The 22,089-nt window shown below is 39.4% G+C and overlaps 5 protein-coding genes across 5 annotated transcripts; all 5 read right to left on the reverse strand.

The window, feature by feature from the left end:
• Window positions 1-84: 84 nt before the first annotated feature.
• LOC141782040 (olfactory receptor 6N2-like) lies at window positions 85-1,005 on the reverse strand. Its single transcript, XM_074658051.1, has one exon. The coding sequence runs from the start codon at window positions 1,003-1,005 to the stop codon at window positions 85-87; it is 921 nt and encodes a 306-aa protein (XP_074514152.1).
• Window positions 1,006-5,492: 4,487 nt separating this feature from the next.
• LOC141782041 (olfactory receptor 6N2-like) lies at window positions 5,493-6,413 on the reverse strand. Its single transcript, XM_074658052.1, has one exon. It carries the CDS (start codon window positions 6,411-6,413, stop codon window positions 5,493-5,495), a length of 921 nt encoding a protein of 306 aa, XP_074514153.1.
• A 2,878-nt stretch (window positions 6,414-9,291) lies between these two features.
• On the reverse strand, window positions 9,292-10,218 carry LOC141782288 (olfactory receptor 6N2-like). Its single transcript, XM_074658436.1, has one exon. It carries the CDS (start codon window positions 10,216-10,218, stop codon window positions 9,292-9,294), a length of 927 nt encoding a protein of 308 aa, XP_074514537.1.
• Window positions 10,219-13,855: 3,637 nt separating this feature from the next.
• On the reverse strand, window positions 13,856-14,782 carry LOC141782378 (olfactory receptor 13C2-like). The gene has a single exon (XM_074658650.1). The coding sequence runs from the start codon at window positions 14,780-14,782 to the stop codon at window positions 13,856-13,858; it is 927 nt and encodes a 308-aa protein (XP_074514751.1).
• A 2,774-nt stretch (window positions 14,783-17,556) lies between these two features.
• LOC141782361 (olfactory receptor 6N2-like) lies at window positions 17,557-18,483 on the reverse strand. The gene has a single exon (XM_074658618.1). It carries the CDS (start codon window positions 18,481-18,483, stop codon window positions 17,557-17,559), a length of 927 nt encoding a protein of 308 aa, XP_074514719.1.
• Between the last annotated feature and the right edge of the window lie 3,606 nt (window positions 18,484-22,089).

Here is a 22,089-nt window from a genome sequence, read left to right on the forward strand (position 1 = left end):
TGGAAGATGCTCTGTGCATTGGTGTTTTAGAAATCACATCTCTGCATTATTATGACACAGAACAACACAATAACTGTACAACAGTTAGTGTGATTTGCAGAATAACCTCTTGAGGTGTTTAAAGATTTCTTTCATTTTTAGTCCATATATGATGGGATTAAAAAGAGGATGATACATTATCATTTGTAAAGCCATTATTAAACGTACAGTTCTGGGAAACTCTGTTTCCATTCGAACTAGAAGTACATCATATGCAATCAAACATGAAAAGTTGATTAGAACCAGCAGGTGGGGTAAACAGGTCTGTGCAGCTTTTCTCCTGACTGCTCTGCTACTTTTATATGATATTATAAGTATCCTGATGTATGTAAAAAGTATGAAGAGCAGAGGGAGAAGCACAGCACTTACAAAAATAAACAAGCCATATATATTCAGCACTCTTGAACTCACACAGTGAAGTGTGTGAACTGTGCTGTTGCAAATTATTCCTTTCAAAATAAAGCTACAGAGCTTTTTATTAGCACTCACTATCATCGGCACTGAAATCTGACAAGCAGGCAGAATCCAAGCTAAAATCAGGGAAATAATAACAGTTGGTTTTCTCATGATAGTTTGATATTGCAGAGGTTTACATATAGACACATATCTATCATAGGCCATGACTGACAACAGGAAGAATTCTGAACCAGCTAGAGAGTAATATGTAAACCACTGTATGAGACAGGCTGAGTAAGATATGATCTGTTTTTCTGATAAAAAGTCAATCAAAAGCTTTGGGTAGATAGCAGTGCTGTAAATAACAGAGTTGATTAGCAAAGCTGCAATGAAAATGTACATAGGCTCATGGAGGGATTTGTGAATCACTATGATGTACACAATAGTGAAATTACTGCAAATTATTATAATATATGCTGTAAACATGATCACAAAAGAGAGATATCTATATTTTTGCACTTCCACATGCCCATCAAAAGTTATATACGTCACATTTAATCTAGTATCCATTAATGATGACTGAAATTAAATGTTAATAAATAAAACAGGTACATTACTAGAAGTAATTCATTGTCTTACTCAGTCATCGGTACCTGACCTTGCTGTGCACTGGTGTGGTCCGGCAAACACAGAAACACAGACACTAGAAAGTGATCTGTTTGAGTCGGTTGGCTGTTTTTATCATACTGCTTCACCCTCTATGGATCTCATTAAACAAGAAGCTACGTAAACAATTTGATCAAACTCTAGAGGCCAGAGCCCCGTTTCAGAAAGCAGGTTTAACTAACTCTGAGCCTGAACTCTGAGTTGAGGTGGGAAACTCAGAGCAAAAAGTCTAGAAGTGTAAAATTCACTAATAGCTGAATTCAGAGTTATTTTCCTCGGCATAATGAACGTGCATCAGACCCACGGGACTGCACCGCCCTGCACGCTCATATGACATATCCGGTTCTGCCAGCTTCCTCCTAGCTGTATGCAGCTGTAATAATGGATTTATTGGCTGTAATTCATCACTTTTCTATTATCCTTATTATTATATTATCTTATAATACACCCATGAGCTGTATGCTGTAAGCCTGTACCGTGGTGGACGTATTAACGTCTCTGTTCCCAAACAACCGGCTATCGGCCAGTAGCTAGTGTTGAAGAAAAATTCCCTGACCTTGGCCAGCAAAAGATAAGGCGTCTTCCTTCAGCACTTTTATCGTTATAATAATTAAAACTATTGGAGTTCTCAAAAATCAGGTTCAAAAATTGGTCGAGAGAAGTCAACAGATCTTGATGCAAAAGTGTTAATTTCTGTCACCAAAAACAAACACGAGTCATCAGTTAAAACGGAGGACTCACCGACATGACAAACCAGTCCTCCTTGTATACTCTAAGCTTCATTCACAATTCTCTTTCATGTTCTTTACCCTCAGTGGGCAAAATGCCCAAAACTCATTATTTTCTTGCAAACTCAGCGATTCTGACTTATTTTGGTCCTACCTCTGACGGATTTAAGATTCTGATTTTTTTACCCCGAGCCTCCTCCATTCCCTCGAGCACGACGACCAGCGGCCCCTCGAGCACGACCACCAGCGCTCCCTCGAGCACGACGACCAGCGCCCCCTCGACAACGACGACCAGCGCCCCCTCGACCACGACCACCAGCGCCCCCTCGAGCACGACGACCAGCGCCCCCTCGAGCACGACCACCAGCGCCCCCTCGAGCACGACCACCAGCGGCCCCTCGACAACGACGACCAGCGCCCCGTCCACCACGACCACCAGCGGCCCCTCGAGCACGACGACCAGCGGCCCCTCGAGCACGACCACCAGCGGCCCCTCGAGCACGACGACCAGCGGCCCCTCGAGCACGACCACCAGCGCTCCCTCGAGCACGACGACCAGCGGCCCCTCGAGCACGACCACCAGCGCCCCCTCGAGCACGACGACCAGCGCCCCGTCCACCACGACGACCAGCGCCCCCTCGACAACGACGACCAGCGCCCCGTCCACCACGACGACCAGCGCCCCCTCGACAACGACGACCAGCGCCCCGTCCACCACGACGACCAGCGCCCCCTCGAGCACGACCACCAGCGCCCCCTCGACCACGACCACCAGCGCCCCCTCGACCACGACCACCAGCGCCCCCTCGAGCACGACGACCAGCATTCCCTCGAGCACGACCATCAGCGCCCCCTCGAGCACGACCACCAGCGCCCCCTCGAGCACGACCACCAGCGCCCCCTCGAGCACGACCACCAGCGCCCCCTCGAGCACGACGACCAGCGCCCCGTCCACCACGACGACCAGCGCCCCGTCCACCACGACGACCAGCGCCCCCTCGAGCACGACGACCAGCATTCCCTCGAGCACGACCACCAGCGCCCCCTCGACCACGACGACCAACGCATCGTAGTAGTATGGTGGCCTTAGTGGTAAGGCCACAATTCAAACGGTGCTCATGGAGTTCAACACCACTCACAAAAATGTTTTTTTTTCTCCCAAAAATAAACAAATCATTACTGAGTCTGAGTTGGTTTCTTTTATTTTGTTTTTTAAATAAGTCAAGTTCCAGACCCTGGAATAAAACACTGGTGGAAACCCACTGAGTCTTCTGATAAAACTACGTGTGGTCCTCATTAGTAAAATCAACCTACTAACTAATAACCGTAATCAGCCCACCTTGTAATCTGTTGAATTACATTGCTCTTCAATAACCACCACAGAAAATCAGGAATGTTACCGACCTTTTTATTGCCATTCTGTTGCTGGGGCAACAACTTTTGGCCCTGTTTACTTCCTGTCAGCTGCTGCATTCACAAACATTACAACAGCAAATACAAATGGACCAATTTAGAATGTTTATGTTGTCAAGTTTGAAAAGCTCTATAGCCAGGGGGGTGGATTTGGGGTTTTAGCATCTCTACACTGGTTACCTGTGTCCTTGAGTGAATTTGACTATTAACTATTTTAACATGACACACAATAACTATATTCTGCTATTTCCCAATAGTTGGTAATTTATTTAATAAATTTTCAGGAAAAGACTACAAAGTTAATTGATATGCTTTATTTCCATGTCTTAAAAAACTCCCTGAATCATTACATTAGCTATTTACCTTTGCATAGACAATAAGTCACACAATGGTGAGATTTGTGACTGATCAGAAGTGTCTTCTATTAGTTTTGGTTTTCTAGCTACGATGAAGGGCAGCGAACAGCCGCTTCTCAAGCCTAAGGGCCTTATTTTAACCATTATATTTTATTTCAGTATGTAATCATTAAATAATATTTATTCTAAAGTAATTTTCGATACATTTTGAGGTAAATATTGGGATAATTTGGCAGTAATTCCAAAGAAATTCAAATAGGTTAATTGCTAATTATCACCCAATTACCATGAAATTTGGTTACCTGTAAGGCTGTCTTTATATCTCAACAAATCAAATCAAAAAAATTCAACAAATCAACAAAAAGCTGATCCTAATAGGTTACTAGGCCTACTGCACCATATGCGTAAGAATCCGCCACACTACACTTCCCACAATCCAACTTGTCTTTTGCGTGAAAACGCACCTGTGCAGTTAATTAGGCCTAGCCAGGTTTTACGGCACAGGTGTGCAGCAGTTCATGTTCCCTGTCGGCATCTTTGGCTTAGTTTGGTGGGGAGAGAGTGAAGTCTATAGAAGAACCGGAACGCCACCATGGCTTCTGCACTGATGGCTTGGGTTTGGATCTGTTTAACACTAGCCCAGCTCAGCTACGCAAAAAACCACCGGTACGCACACGGACGTTTGGCCGGCCAGGACGAGCTTTCTGACGACAACGAGCAGCAGCTTGAAGCTCCAGAAGACTTGACTGAGAGAAGTTTCACAGCGCCAGTTTGGAATTTCCTCCAAGGTGAAAACATGCTGCTGACTATAGACTACTCCTTTTTATCATTTAGCATTAAAGAAACACACAACATAACCTAAATGAACTGATAAACTGTAAAACTATTAATTTCAGACCACAAGTTCCAACTCATCAGCATCATGTTAATACTCTTTGCTGACATCATCTACTATACTGTACATCTGCCTGTTTTACACTCTTTGGCCAATAGGTGCAAATGGAGCCTCGTGAAATGAACCCTTTTGCTAACCAATGTGCTTGAGAGCTTCAATGCTTCATGAAGCTTCATCTCACATCACAAGTGTTCATTTTCTAATCCACTCTGATCATGCAGCTCTGAAATGGCTGTTGTCCTTTTAAGACCCTGAGGGGCAGCTGTCTCATTGGATTAACAATGATAAAATGATAATTTGACAGACACAACAGTTGGTTTAGTCGTTTATTTTTTACAATAAAATTAAAAACTGCTTTGTCTCTCAGGCCACAAAACTACAATTTCACTTAAATACACTGCCAAATCAGAAATGTGCACATGCTCTTGCTTTCAAGGCTGCTCATTTAAAATATTGACATGTATTCAGTGCATCACAACCCCCACCCCCCTCCATAACATATCAACCACTGCTGGATCACAACTCACTGCCTTTACATTGGAAGACCTCCTGCATCTATGCATTACATTGCACCTTATACTATCTATATCCCATTCTATACTATACTGTACTATATTATATTATATTATGATATATATTGTTATTTCATCTACTTATTTCTCTCTTGTGCTGCTGCAACGGCTGATTCCCCTCTAGGGATCAATAAAGGTTTATCTTGTGTATATTTTAGGGCCATTATAAAAACTTTTGTAATATACTCAGAGATGGTAATCATACCATTACTGGTAACATGGTTCTATTTTGCTGCACTTAATTAAAAACAAACTGGAAAAAGAATAATCAGAATTGTGATTACCTTTGGACTTTTGAAAAACTTCACCAAATCACTCAGTAATTATCATTACATTGTTGAAGTGGAAGATGCTCTGTGCATTGGTGTTTTAGAAATCACATCTCTGCATTATTATGACACAGAACAACACAATAACTGTACAACAGTTAGTGTGATTTGCAGAATAACCTCTTGAGGTGTTTAAAGATTTCTTTCATTTTTAGTCCATATATGATGGGATTAAAAAGAGGATGATACATTATCATTTGTAAAGCCATTATTAAATGTACAGTTCTGGGAAACTCTGTTTCCATTCGAACTAGAAGTACATCATACGCACTCAAACATGAAAAGTTGATTAGAACCAGCAGGTGGGGTAAACAGGTCTGTGCAGCTTTTCTCCTGACTGCTCTGCTACTTTTATATGATATTATAAGTATCCTGATGTATGTAAAAAGTATGAAGAGCAGAGGGAGAAGCACAGCACTTACAAAAATAAACAAGCCATATATATTCAGCATTCTTGAACTCACACAGTGAAGTGTGTGAACTGTGCTGTTGCAAATTATTCCTTTCAAAATAAAGCTACAGAGCTTTTTATTAGCACTCACTATCATCGGCACTGAAATCTGACAAGCAGGCAGAATCCAAGCTAAAATCAGGGAAATAATAACAGTTGGTTTTCTCATGATAGTTTGATATTGCAGAGGTTTACATATAGACACATATCTATCATAGGCCATGACTGACAACAGGAAGAATTCTGAACCAGCTAGAGAGTAATATGTAAACCACTGTATGAGACAGGCTGAGTAAGATATGATCTGTTTTTCTGATAAAAAGTCAATCAAAAGCTTTGGGTAGATAGCAGTGCTGTAAATAACAGAGTTGATTAGCAAAGCTGCAATGAAAATGTACATAGGCTCATGGAGGGATTTGTGAATCACTATGATGTACACAATAGTGAAATTACTGCAAATTATTATAATATATGCTGTAAACATGATCACAAAATAGAGATATCTATATTTTTGCACTTCCACATGCCCATCAAAAGTTATATATGTCACATTTAATCTAGTATCCATTAATGATGACTGAAATTAAATGTTAATAAATAAAACAGGTACATTACTAGAAGTAATTCATTGTCTTACTCAGTCATCGGTACCTGACCTTGCTGTGCACTGGTGTGGTCCGGCAAACACAGAAACACAGACACTAGAAAGTGATCTGTTTGAGTCGGTTGGCTGTTTTTATCATACTGCTTCACCCTCTATGGATCTCATTAAACAAGAAGCTACGTAAACAATTTGATCAAACTCTAGAGGCCAGAGCCCCGTTTCAGAAAGCAGGTTTAACTAACTCTGAGCCTGAACTCTGAGTTGAGGTGGGAAACTCAGAGCAAAAAGTCTAGAAGTGTAAAATTCACTAATAGCTGAATTCAGAGTTATTTTCCTCGGCATAATGAACGTGCATCAGACCCACGGGACTGCACCGCCCTGCACGCTCATATGACATATCCGGTTCTGCCAGCTTCCTCCTAGCTGTATGCAGCTGTAATAATGGATTTATTGGCTGTAATTCATCCCTTTTCTATTATCCTTATTATTATATTATATTATAATACACCCATGAGCTGTATGCTGTAAGCCTGTACCGTGGTGGACGTATTAACGTCTCTGTTCCCAAACAACCGGCTATCGGCCAGTAGCTAGTGTTGAAGAAAAATTCTCTGACCTTGGCCAGCAAAAGATAAGGCGTCTTCCTTCAGCACTTTTATCGTTATAATAATTAAAACTATTGGAGTTCTCAAAAATCAGGTTCAAAAATTGGTCGAGAGAAGTCAACAGATCTTGATGCAAAAGTGTTAATTTCTGTCACCAAAAACAAACACGAGTCATCAGTTCAAATGGAGGACTCACCGACATGACAAACCAGTCCTCCTTGTATACTCTAAGCTTCATTCACAATTCTCTTTCATGTTCTTTACCCTCAGTGGGCAAAATGCCCAAAACTCATTATTTTCTTGCAAACTCAGCGATTCTGACTTATTTTGGTCCTACCTCTGACGGATTTACGATTCTGATTTTTTTACCCCGAGCCTCCTCCATTCATGCCACCAGCTCGAGGTGCAACATCTCAGAGCCTCCTCATCTTGCCTACAGCATCAGCCCCCATTCGTGTGTCGCCACTCGCTTGCAAACCGCCCCCCACCCCCCCTCGCACTTGTCTACAAGCCTGGATGTAACGTTACAGCTGATGCCGCAGGCTCGCTGGAGCCTTGCTGGCCTGGTCGGACTTTTGCTAGAAACCCCCTGCCATGCTCTACTCCTCCCAACTAGAGAGCCAGTGTGCTTTTCCCTCACTAATAAATCAGACACACATTTTTACGTAATATCAACATTAGCTTGTGTGACAAAATACATGATATTTGATTGTCTCTAAGTTTACGTTTTAACCAAAAATACCCTAGTATATGAACATTTTGAGTAAATACATGATATAGTTATCTTAGATTATACTTTTATAAAAACACCATGCAAATCTACCACAACACTAGTAGTGCTATAGCATGACATAAACAGAATTTAATGTAGTTGTAGGCTATTTACTAACACACAGGGCAAAAGCACAGGACACAACCTCTTATATCTCCATGGTGTGGGGTCTATTGTACATCTATTTTGGAAGTCTTTGACATGAAAAAATTTGAGATTGCTCTAAAATCTGTGTGCTGCAAAAATGTTTAATAAATAAATAAGTAAATAGTTATAAAAATATGCATATTTATAATATTTGTATTGTTCAACACAGGCCATTTCGGTAGAGACATTAAAATGATGACAATAGAATAGAAATAATTTTGTTTCAGTTTTGTACGGCACTTTTAAGGCGGACGTTTTACTGGACGATTGACTTTCACTTCTTATCAATATATGTACTTTGCTCAGTCAACGTAGATGTAACAGATGTAAACAGAAATTATCATTGTTAATAAAAATAACTTAGTTTGAAGTGTTGGCAATTTACGATCTGTGAAGTGCAATAAAATGAGAGAAACATACAATTTGTATTGCTGAATTTCAATATTTAACTTGCAATAAAAAAAAATTACCTTAAAGGGAGATTTGTCAAGTATTTAATACTCATATCCACATAGGAGTGGGCAAATATGCTTGCTTTATATACATTCATGTATATATTTAGTATTGGAAATCAATTAACACAAAACAATGACAATATTGTTCAAAAACCCTCACAGGTACTGCAATTAGCATAACAAATATGCTCAAATCATAACATGGCAAACTGCAGCCCAACAGGCAACAACAGCTGTCAGTGTGTCAGTGTGCTGACTTGACTCTGACTTGCCCCAAACTGCATGTGATTATCATAAAGTGAGCATGTCTGTAAAGGGGAGAATTTCTGAATTTAAAGACAACCAGGCTGACGTAGGAAATGTGTAGCTAATATGCACACTTCAATATTTGTTAAGTCATATCGTCATCGCAATATTGAACAATGTTATCACAGATTTTCCTCATAACGTGCAGGCCTAATGTACAAATCGATTCAGATCCCGTAAAGGTTTGTTGCATGTTAACCGACCCACCCATGTTGCTGAAACACGTGGACACTATAGCCCAATGTCACATTTATATTATGGGAGAAACCTTAGGAGAGGCCATTCAAAGTGACATGCTCCCTCTTAAGACAGTCAATTAACAACAATTAACAAAAATGTATTTATTTAATAACTGCAGCATATAAATGAATCATTACATTGTTCAAACTGAAGATACTCTGCTGTTTCCGTAAAAAGGATCTTTACAATGTGGAAACAAATCCTTACATACTTTCCAAAGATCATAACATTCACATCTCTGCATTATTATCACAGAAGAAATGACTGCACATTAGCATCACTAACATCATTATTACTGTAAGATCACTTTTAATACATTAGACCAGTTTGGCTTGACAGAACAACCTCTTCAGGTGTTTAGAGATTTCTTTCATTTTTAGTCCGTATATAATTGGATTAAAGAGAGGATTATACAAAACGGTTTGTAAAGTCATTATGAAATTCACAATTTTTGGAAAATTAGATCCCAGTCGAACTATCGCGATATCATATGCACACAAACAGGAAAAGCTGATTAAAACAAACAGGTGAGGTAAACAGGTCTCTGCTGCTTTTTTCCTGACTTCTCTGCAACTTCGATGGGTTATTATAAGTATTTTTGTGTATGTAAAAATAATGAAGAGCATAGGCAGAATTGCAAGATCTAATAAAGCAACAACACCATATATAGTAATTACTCTTGAACTTACACATTGAAGTTTATAAATTGCATTATTACAATATATTCCTTGTAAAGTTAAGTTACACAGTTTAGTTTCAGCACTCAGTATTGTTGGGAGTACAATATGACAAGCAGGCAGAAGCCAAGCAAAAAACAGGAAAATACTCACCGTGTTTTTTGTCATGATAGTTGGATATTGCAGAGGTTTACATATAGACACATACCTGTCATAGGCCATGGCTGACAACAGGAAGAATTCTGAACTGGCTACAGAATAAAATATATAAAATTGAAAGAGACAGGCTGAATATGATATGATCTGTTTTTCAGATAAAATGTCAACCAAAAGCTTTGGGTAAATAGCAGTGCTTACAACAACCGAGTTCAGTAATAAAGCTGCAATGAAAATGTACATAGGCTCATGGAGATTCTTGTGTATAAAGATAAGGTACAGAATAGTAGAATTACTGCATATTATTAGAATATATACTGTGAATATAACCAAAAAATAAACATATCTGTATTTGTTAACTTCCACATGCCCACCAAAAGTTATATATGTTGCATTTAACTCATCATCCATTAAAGTTATCTAAAATATATGTTCAGTAATAAAACAGGAAGATTTTATATCCGGCATACATGAATTAAACTATGAAAAGAAGTCTCACTTTGATGATAATACATAACATCCAACCTGTACTGAAGCATCTTATTCATTCACAGAAAAGCACTTGGTGTTTGTCCATCTCCAGAATTCAGAAAGTGAACTGTTTCAGTCTGTGGAAAGTTTTTATTAACTTGCTTCACCCTCCAAGGATCTCATTAAATTGTTTTACCTCTTTTGAGCATTACGCAATCTTTCCAACTCAAAATATTGGCCGTAGTATTCCACAACAACTTAACAGCCCTCTTTGTTTCACGCGAATGGTCGCAATGGTCTGCCGTGGCCTGTTTGGTATCTGATGAGAGGCGAGATTTGAGGCATGTTGTTCCTGGCATAGGGAAAATCTTTTCCCATGCGAGTCATCACAGTCAGGCAGGTGCTTTCTGGGTAGTGTGTCTGCTTGTGGTAGGGGCAACTGTACGCACTGTAACTGACTTGTTGACTGATAAGTTGCAGTGTACCAAAAGAGGACAAGTATGGACCAGCTCCTGGGCCTCTTCCTTTGTCCAGTATGAAGTTGGCAGAGCTTACCACTCTTTCAGCCGTCCCTGCACAGCACATGCATGCTCAGTGTCCCATGAAGCTGTCGGAGATGACTAACTCCAGCACTCCATGTCTGGCGAACATAGCCATCAGCTTTCTCGTGACAGTTACTGTGGTAGTAAACAACAAAACAAGTCTCTGTCGGAACAACGTTACCCACACAGAATATGATGTACCATGTAGTACAATCCTTGAGTTCATCAATGTCCTCTCCATGTTCATTAAAGATCACTTCCCTGCCTCTTTGAACTGTTGCTGTCAGGGAAGCGCTGTGTCAGGGGTCTCAGCCGACTTCAAGCCAGGTACTGAGTTGGGAGTCTGAGCTGACTTCAAGACAGGTCCTGAGTCGGGAGCCTGAGCTGACTCCAAGCCAGGTCCTGAGTCAGGAGTCTGAGCTGACTCCAAGACAGTTTGCGTGTCGGTGGGTACCAGCCCTCTTGTCTCTGATTTTGGTTTCTAGGCTTTGGGATTTTCTGTTATATTCCTGGTCTCTTTCATTCTAGTGTTTCCTGTTTTATTTTGATAAGTTCACTCCTGTTGTGTCTTGTCTGGTTTTACTTCCTGCCTTTGTTTTTTTCCCGCCTTTGTGATTGTCTGGCTCACCCTGATCTGTTCCACCTGTGTTTAATCATCCTGCTCTCCATATGCATTTAGTTTGTGTGTTTCCCCTGTTTCACTGTCAGTTCATTGTCATATTGAGTTCATATTGAGTTTTTATTCCAGTGTTTTGTAGTTCAAGTTTATTCCTTTTAACCATACTTTGTGGATTGTCTTTTCTGTAACCTGCCTGCTGGACCTGCCGCATTTCGTGTTCTACGTACATTTTTTTCATTTGAAATCATTGTACTCTGACTGTTGCCTCCTCATCCTTACTTGCGTTGGGGTCCAAGCCTGTTATCCTGAATACCTGACAGTTTCATTTCCCTCTACAAACATAGTAGTTTTAAGCCCAACCATGTTGTTTTTTCCTAAACCTAACTAAGTGGTTTTGTTGCCTAAACCTAAAGTCACGCCAAGGGGCGTGACAAAGCGTCAGTATGGGACGAGTTGGGATGAAAATGTGTTTAATTTAGGGATGGTTACCGAAACCTGGTATTAAGGGGCTGAAGACCGTAGTATTTATTATCACGCTAACGCCTCTCCCCTTCTCCATGTCAGGGCTGTGGAGGAGCTCTCCACATACACACAGCAAAGCCAGCTAACAGCAGATCGGAGAGGCCGCGGTGGAGACGGTGAAGTGAAGATTTGATACTACACTTGTTATTATAAGTAAGTAAAAAAAAAACTTTGCAAGTATAAAGCCAATAATTTATTAATGCACCTGTTCAACAAGCTCATGACCTATAGGTGAGGGTTGGAGCGTAGATGGAGTGGTAAATCAAGAGCTTTGCTTTCCGGCTCAGCTCCCTCTTCACCACAATGGTCGTACAGGGCCCGTATAACTGCAGACGGCCAAACTGTCATGGCCATTTTCAATGCGGTTCCTTGACCTCTGACCTCAAGTTATGTGAATGAAAACGGGTTCTATGGGTACCCACGAGTCTCCCCTTTACAGACATGCCCACTTTATGATAATCAGATGCAGTTTGGGGCAAGTCATAGTCAAGTCAGCACACTGACACACTGACAGCTGTTGTTGCCTGTTGTTAATTGATTTCCAATAATAAATATATACATATATTTGCATAAAGCAGCATATTTGTCCACTCCCATGTTGATAAGAGTATTAAATATTTGACAAATCTCCCTTTAAGGTACATTTTGAACAGATACAAAATGTGTGATTAATTTGCAATTAATCACAATTAACTATGGACAATCATGCGATTAAATATTTTAATCGATTGACAGCTCTATTTAGGATACATCTTGTTAATCTTCTTTTTTTTTTAATAATGTAATCTGTGTATGACCTTGAACTGAATCAGCTGTTACCTGGCATTAATTGAACTTAAGTGAATCCTCTCCATCCCCTCCTTCCACACCTGCTCTGTCAACTCAACACCAAGATCTGCCTCCCAGGCAGATTTGATATGGTTTGATGATGCAGCAGTAATATTAGAAAACAACAACACAAATTTTGATACAAGCTGTTGAGAATGAGGATGTTATTTCATTAAAGCATAAAAATAGTGTTCCTTGGGTTGGTTATCAAAATGTGAGAAAGGGAGATTTGTCAAGTATTTAATACTCATATCCACATAGGAGTGGGCAAATATGCTTGCTTTATATACATTCATGTATATATTTAGTATTGGAAATCAATTAACACAAAACAATGACAATATTGTTCAAAAACCCTCCCAAATACTGCATTTAGCATAAAAAATATGCTCAAATCATAACATGGCAAACTGCAGCCCAACAGGCAACAACAGCTGTCAGTGTGTCAATGTGCTGACTTGACTCTGACTTGCCCCAAACTGCATGTGATTATCATAAAGTGGGAATGTCTGTAAAGGGGAGAATTTCTGAATTTAAAGACAACCAGGCTTACGTAGGAAATGTAGAGCTAATATGCACACTTCAATATTTGTTAAGTCATATCGTCATCGCAATATTGAACAATGTTATCACAGATTTTCCTCATAACCTGCAGGCCTAGTGTACAAATGGATTCAGATCCCGTAAAGGTTTGTTGCATGTTAACCGACCCACCCATGTTGCTGAAACACGTGGACACTATAGCCCAATGTCACATTTATATTATGGGAGAAACCGTAGGAGAGGCCATTCAAAGTGACATGCTCCCTCTTAAGACAGTCAATTAACAACAATTAACAAAAATGTATTTATTTAATAACTGCAGCATAGAAATTAATCATTACATTGTTCAAACTGAAGATCATCTTTGCTGTTTCCGTAAAAAGGATCTTTACAATGTGGAAACAAATCCTAACATACCTTCCAAAGATCATAACATTCACATCTCTGCATTATTATCACAGAAGAAATGACTGCACATTAGCATCACTAACATCATTATTACTGTAAGATCACTTTTAATACATTAGACCAGTTTGGCTTGACAGAACAACCTCTTCAGGTGTTTAGAGATTTCTTTCATTTTTAGTCCATATATAATTGGATTAAAGAGAGGATGATACAAAACGGTTTGTAAAGTCATTATGAAATTCACAATTTTTGGAAAATTAGATCCCAGTCGAACTATCGCAACATCATATGCACACAAACAGGAAAAGCTGATTAAAACCAACAGGTGAGGTAAACAGGTCTCTGCTGCTTTTTTCCTGACTTCTCTACAACTTCGATGGGTTATTATAAGTATTTTTGTGTATGTAAAAATAATGAAGAGCATAGGCAGAATTGCAAGATCTAATAAAGCAACAACACCATATATAGTAATTACTCTTGAACTTACACATTGAAGTTTATAAATTGCATTGCTACAAAATATTCCTTGTAAAGTTAAGTTACACAGTTTAGTTTCAGCACTCAGTATTGTTGGGAGTGCAATATGACAAGCAGGCAGAAGCCAAGCAAAAAACAGGAAAATACTCACCGTGTTTTTTGTCATGATAGTTGGATATTGCAGAGGTTTACATATAGACACATACCTGTCATAGGCCATGGCTGACAACAGTAAGAATTCTGAACTGCTTACAGCATAAGCTATATAAAATTGAAAGAGACAGGCTGAATATGATATGATCTGTTTTTCAGATAAAATGTCAACCAAAAGCTTTGGGTAAATAGCAGTGCTTAAAACAACCGAGTTCAGTAATAAAGCTGCAATGAAAATGTACATAGGCTCATGGAGATTCTTGTGTATAAAGATAAGGTACAGAATAGTAGAATTACTGCATATTATTAGAATATATACTGTGAATATAACCAAAAAATAAACATATCTGTATTTCTTAACTTCCACATGCCCACCAAGAGTTATATACGTTGCATTTAACTTATCATCCATTATGGTTGTCTAAAATATATGTTCAGTAATAAAACAGGAAGATGTTATATCCGGCATACATGAATTAAACTATGAAAAGAAGTCTCACTTTGATGATAATACATAACATCCAACCTGTACTGAAGCATCTTATTCATTCACAGAAAGGCACTTGGTGTTTGTCCATCTCCAGAATTCAGAAAGTGAACTGTTTCATTCTGTGGAAAGTTTTTATTAAATTGCTTCACCCTCCAAGGATCTCATTAAATTGTTTTACCTCTTTTGAGCATTACGCAATCTTTCCAACTCAAAATATCGGCCGTAGTATTCCACAACAACTTAATAGCCCTCTTTGTTTCACGCGAATGGTCACAATGGTCTGCCATGGCCTGTTTGGTATCTGATGAGAGGAGAGATTTGAGGCATGTTGTTCCTGGCATAGGGAAAATCTTTTCCCATGCAAGTCGTCACAGTCAGGCAGGTGCTTTTTGGGTAGTGTGGGAGACAGGGGAGACACCGGAGTTTTGGTCGGAGACGATAACGTTACTCGCTACAGAGGCCCGTCACTTCACAAGACACGGGAAACCTCTGTTGGTCTCGAGGAGCTGCAGCATTTATTTCTGCACAAACGTCCGCTGTACACTCACTAGATGTTCTCAGTTATAAACTAACTGTTCTGCAGTGTGTAGTGTGTGCACACGCACGTGAGAGTGTAGCGAAAGAGCGAGAACGAGCGCGGTGTGTGAGTGAAGGCAAGCATGCAGGCAGAGGAGCAGAGGAGCAGAGTACAGCAGAGACTCCGGCCCTGGAGACCAAAGCTACTTTGCAGTTTTGGTGCTTCCGTGTAGTTTGTGTTGGAGTCTTGTCTGAACAGCGTAGCCACACGCGAGCGCGCATGGGACACCGACCCGGATTGATTTATACGTGAAGGAAGTTACAAACAGTCCCTTTAAGTCTTGCACCTTTTCTCATGGCAAAGGCAAAGAAGAAGACCACAAGTTCCAACTCATCAGCATCATGTTAATACTCTTTGCTGACATCATCTACTATACTGTACATCTGCCTGTTTTACACTCTTTGGCCAATAGGTGCAAATGGAGCCTCGTGAAATGAACCCTTTTGCTAACCAATGTGCTTGAGAGCTTCAATGCTTCATGAAGCATACTCCTTCCAACTAGAGAGCCAGTGTGCTTTTCCCTCACTAATACATCAGACACACATTTTTACGTAATATCAACATTAGCTTGTGTGACAAAATACATGATATTTGATTGGCTCTAAGTTTACGTTTTAACCAAAAATACCCTAGTATATGAAAATTTTGTGTAAATACATGATATAGTTATCTTAGATTATACTTTTATAAAAACACCATGAAAATCTACCACAACACTAGTAGTGCTATAGCATGACATAAACAGAATTTAATGTAGTTGAAGGTTATTTACTAACACACAGGTCAAAAGCACAGGACACAACCTCTTATACATCCATGGTGTGGGGTCTATTGTACATCTATTTTGGAGGTCTTTGACAGGAAAAAGTTTGAGATTGCTCTAAAATCTGTGTGCTGCAAAAATGTTTAATAAATAAATAAGTAAATAGTTATAAAAAATATGCATATTTATGATATTTGTATTGTTCAACACAGGCCATTTCGGTAGAGACATTAAAATTATGACAATAGAATAGAAATAATTTTGTTTCAATTTTGTACGGCACTTTTAAGGCGGACGTTTTACTGGACGATTGACTTTCACTTCTTATCAATATATGTACTTTGCTACGTCAACGTAGATGTAACAGATGTAAACAGCAATTATCATTGTTAATAAAAATAACTTTGTTTTGAAGTGTTGGTAATTTACGATCTGTGAAGTGCAATAAAATGAGAGAAACATACAATTTGTATTGCTGAATTTCAATATTTAACTTGCAATAAAAAAAAATTACCTTAAAGGGAGATTTGTCAAGTATTTAATACTCATATCCACATAGGAGTGGGCAAATATGCTTGCTTTATATACATTCATGTATATATTTATTATTGGAAATCAATTAACACAAAACAATGACAATATTGTCCAGAAACCCTCACAGGTACTGCAATTAGCATAACAAATATGCTCAAATCATAACATGGCAAACTGCAGCCCAACAGGCAACAACGGCTGTCAGTGTGTCAGTGTGCTGACTTGACTCTGACTTGCCCCAAACTGCATGTGATTATCATAAAGTGGGCATGTCTGTAAAGGGGAGAAATTCTGAATTTAAAGACAACCAGGCTGACGTAGGAAATGTAGAGCTAATATGCACACTTCAATATTTGTTAAGTCATATCGTCATCACAATATTGAACAATGTTATCACAGATTTTCCTCATAACGTGCAGGCCTAGTGTACAAATCGATTCCGTAAAGGTTTGTTGCATGTCAACCGACCCACCCATGTTGCTGAAACACGTGGACACTATAGCCCAATGTCACATTTATATTATGGGAGAAACCTTAGAAGAGGCCATTCAAAGTGACATGCTCCCTCTTAAGACAGTCAATTAACAACAATTAACAAAAATGTATTTATTTAATAACTGCAGCATATAAATGAATCATTACATTGTTCAAACTGAAGATACTCTGCTGTTTCCGTAAAAAGGATCTTTACAATGTGGAAACAAATCCTAACATACCTTCCAAAGATCATAACATTCACATCTCTGCATTATAATCACAGAAGAAATGACTGCACATTAGCATCACTAACATCATTATTACTGTAAGATCACTTTTAATACATTAGACCAGTTTGGCTTGACAGAACAACCTCTTCAGGTGTTTAGAGATTTCTTTCATTTTTAGTCCGTATATAATTGGATTAAAGAGAGGATTATACAAAACGGTTTGTAAAGTCATTATGAAATTCATAATTTTTGGAAAATTAGATCCCAGTCGAACTATCGCGATATCATATGCACACAAACAGGAAAAGCTGATTAAAACAAACAGGTGAGGTAAACAGGTCTCTGCTGCTTTTTTCCTGACTTCTCTGCAACTTCGATGGGTTATTATAAGTATTTTTGTGTATGTAAAAATAATGAAGAGCATAGGCAGAATTGCAAGATCTAATAAAGCAACAACACCATATATAGTAATTACTCTTGAACTTACACATTGAAGTTTATAAATTGCATTATTACAATATATTCCTTGTAAAGTTAAGTTACACAGTTTAGTTTCAGCACTCAGTATTGTTGGGAGTACAATATGACAAGCAGGCAGAAGCCAAGCAAAAAACAGGAAAATACTCACCGTGTTATTTGTCATGATAGTTGGATATTGCAGAGGTTTACATATAGACACATACCTGTCATAGGCCATGGCTGACAACAGGAAGAATTCTGAACTGGCTACAGAATAAAATATATAAAATTGAAAGAGACAGGCTGAATATGATATGATCTGTTTTTCAGATAAAATGTCAACCAAAAGCTTTGGGTAAATAGCAGTGCTTACAACAACCGAGTTCAGTAATAAAGCTGCAATGAAAATGTACATAGGCTCATGGAGATTCTTGTGTATAAAGATAAGGTACAGAATAGTAGAGTTACTGCATATTATTAGAATATATACTGTGAATATAACCAAAAAATAAACATATCTGTATTTGTTAACTTCCACATGCCCACCAAAAGTTATATATGTTGCATTTAACTCATCATCCATTAAAGTTATCTAAAATATATGTTCAGTAATAAAACAGGAAGATGTTATATCCGGCATACATGAATTAAACTATGAAAAGAAGTCTCACTTTGATGATAATACATAACATCCAACCTGTACTGAAGCATCTTATTCATTCACAGAAAAGCACTTGGTGTTTGTCCATCTACAGAATTCAGAAAGTGAACTGTTTCAGTCTGTGGAAAGTTTTTATTAAATTGCTTCACCCTCCAAGGATCTCATTAAATTGTTTTACCTCTTTTGAGCATTACGCAATCGTTCCAACTCAAAATATTGGCCGTAGTATTCCACAACAACTTAACAGTCCTCTTTGTTTCACGCGAATGGTCGCAATGGTCTGCCATGGCCTGTTTGGTATCTGATGAGAGGTGAGATTTGAGGCATGTTGTTCCTGGCATAGGGAAAATCTTTTCCCATGCGAGTCATCACAGTCAGGCAGGTGCTTTCTGGGTAGTGTGTCTGCTTGTGGTAGGGGCAACTGTACGCACTGTAACTGACTTGTTGACTGATAAGTTGCAGTGTACCAAAAGAGGACAAGTATGGACCAGCTCCTGGGCCTCTTCCTTTGTCCAGTATGAAGTTGGCAGAGCTTACCACTCTTTCAGCTGTCCCTGCACAGCACATGCTCAGTGTCCCATGAAGCTGTCGGAGATGACTAACTCCAGCACTCCATGTCTGGCGAACATGGCCATCAGCTTTCTTGTGACAGTTACTGTGGTAGTAAACAACAAAACAAGTCTCTGTCGGAACAACATTACCCACACAGAATATGATGTACCATGTAGTACAATCCTTGAGTTCATCAATGTACTCTCAATGTTCATTAAAGATCACTTCCCTGCCTCTTTGAACTGTTGCTGTCAGGGAAGCGCTGTGTCAGGGGTCTCAGCCGACTTCAAGCCAGGTCCTGAGTCGGGAGTCTGAGCTGACTTCAAGACAGTTTGCGTGTCAGGTGTACCAGCCGTCTTGTCCCTGATTTAGGTTTCTAGGCTTTGGGGTTTTCTGTTATATTCCTTGTCTCTTTCATTCTAGTGTTTCCTGTTTTATTTTGATAAGTTCACTCCTGTTGTGTCTTGTCTGGTTTTACTTCCTGCCATTGTTTTTTTCCCGCCTTTGTGATTGTCTGGCTCACCCTGATCTGTTCCACCTGTGTTTAATCATCCTGCTCTCCATGTGCATTTAGTTTGTGTGTTTCCCCTGTTTCACTGTCAGTTCATTGTCATATTGAGTTCATATTTAGGTTTTATTCCAGTGTTTTGTAGTTCAAGTTTATTCCTTTTGACCATAATTTGTGGATTGTCTTTTCTGTAACCTGCCGCATTTTGTGTTCTACGTACGTTTTTTTCATTTGAATTCATTGTACTCTGACTGTTGCCTCCTCATCCTTACTTGCGTTGGGGTCCAAGCATGTTATCCTGAAAACCTGACAGTTTCATTTCCCTCTACAAACATAGTAGTTTTAAGCCCAACCATGTTGTTTTTTCCTAAACCTAACTAAGTGGTTTTGTTGCCTAAACCTAAAGTGACGCCAAGGGGCGTGACAAAGCGTCAGTATGGGACGAGTTGGGTTGAAAATGTGTTTAATTTAGGGATGGTTACCGAAACCTGGTATTAAGGGGCTAAAGACCGAAGTATTTATTATCACGCTAACGCCTCTTCCCTTCTCCATGTCAGGGCTGTGGAGGAGCTCTACATACACACAGCAAAGCCAGCTAACAGCAGATCGGAGAGGCCGCGGTGGAGACGGTGAAGTGAAGATTTGATACTACACTCGTTATTATAAGTAAGTCAAAAAAAAACATTGCAAGTATAAAGCCAATAATTTATTAATGCACCTGCTCAACAAGCTCATGACCATAGGTGAGGGTTGGAAAATAGATGGAGTGGTAAACCAAGAGCTTTGCCTTCCGGCTCAGCTCCCTCTTCACCACAATGGTCCGGTACAGGGGCCCGTATAACTGCAGACGTCGCACCGAACAGCCTGTCCATCTCCCGCTCCATTTTTTGGCTAATAGTGAATTGTTACAAACGTGTAAGCTATTTTGTTAAGTATTAGTGAAGGCTCTTTCATTGAATAACTTTAGTTCCCTCTAGTAAGCAGTGTTCCAGTGTATGTGTCCGGGGATTTTATTGTGAAGGGTGGAACGAAAGGAGTGAAGCAGTGATGCGCTGTTGTTGACAAAGTTGGAGTAATAAAGTTGTTGCCTTCTTCGTGCAGACTAGGGAGCCTCCGTGTTATACAAGCTAAAACAAATGCTGTCTGTGTGTAGTCTAACTGTGTAGCTAAGTTTGCCATGTATCTTAAAATTTGGCAAATTCTTGTACTTCTACAAACAAACTTACAAACAAAAGCAACCCACATTCTAAAAAAGACAAAAGGCCAGACTGGACACAGATAAATACAATTCAGTCAGGAACACTTTAGTCAAAGAAAACTTTATTTCCATTTGCAGTAATATATACAGTATATTGGCGGTATGGCTCTGTTCTGGGACCTCCCTGCCCATCCACGCGCATATGTGGCAAGGAGAGCACACCTCCTCGCCCTTTCATGTGCATACATGGAAAGCCAAAGGCAGGTAGAGCAGCAGCAAAGACCCCCCCGGATGCAGAACAGAGCCGGCATCAATGACAATAGAAATTACATTGATTAAGTCAGACACAGTATTAAAAGGAGGTGGTGGGGTGGAGGTGGGTTGCCAGCGTCTTGTAGAGGAAGCAGCAAAGGTATGGCAGGCTGAAGCAGCTTAAATAAGGCGCCCTGTATGAAATTTGCCAATGAATGCATAGAGGGGAATCAGCTGATTGGGCTGGCTTAAGATCGACTGCTATCACCTTATAACTTTCATATGAGCAGAGTTTGACTTCATGGCATGCCTGAACTAACTCTACACTCGATTGATGTTTTAGCCTATATAATTTTTTTTCAGCAAATGGCAAGAATATCAAAACTGTTTATCATACAGTAGGGACCTAAACTAATCCATAGGAGAATTAAGATGTCTAATAATTGGGCCCCAGGTACTCCTTCCACACCTCCTCAGTCAACTCAACACCAATATCTGCCTCCCAGGCAGATTTGATATGGTTTGATGATGCAGCAGTAATATTAGAAAACAACAACACAAATTTTGATACAAGCTGTTTAGAACGAGGATGTTATTTCATTAAAGCATAAAAAATAGTGTTCCTTGGGTTGGTTATCAAAATGTGAGAAAGGGAGATTTGTCAAGTATTTAATACTCTTATCAACATGGGAGTGGGCAAATATGCTTGCTTTATATAAATGTATGTATGTACTTATTATTGGAAATCAATTAACAACACAAATCAATGATAAATAATGTCCGGAAACCCTCACAGGTACTGCATTTAGCATAAAAAATATGCTCATATCATAACATGGCAAACTTTTTATTTATTTGACCTTTATTTAACCAGGTAAAATCAAACTGCAGCCCAACAGGCAACAACAGCTGTCAGTGTGTCAGTGTGCTGACTTGACTCTGACTTGCCCCAAACTGCATGTGATTATCATAAAGTGGGAATGTCTGTAAAGGGGAGAATTTCTGAATTTAAAGACAA

This window comes from Sebastes fasciatus, chromosome 14 (genome assembly GCF_043250625.1).
Source record: "Sebastes fasciatus isolate fSebFas1 chromosome 14, fSebFas1.pri, whole genome shotgun sequence".
Taxonomy (NCBI): domain Eukaryota; kingdom Metazoa; phylum Chordata; class Actinopteri; order Perciformes; family Sebastidae; genus Sebastes; species Sebastes fasciatus.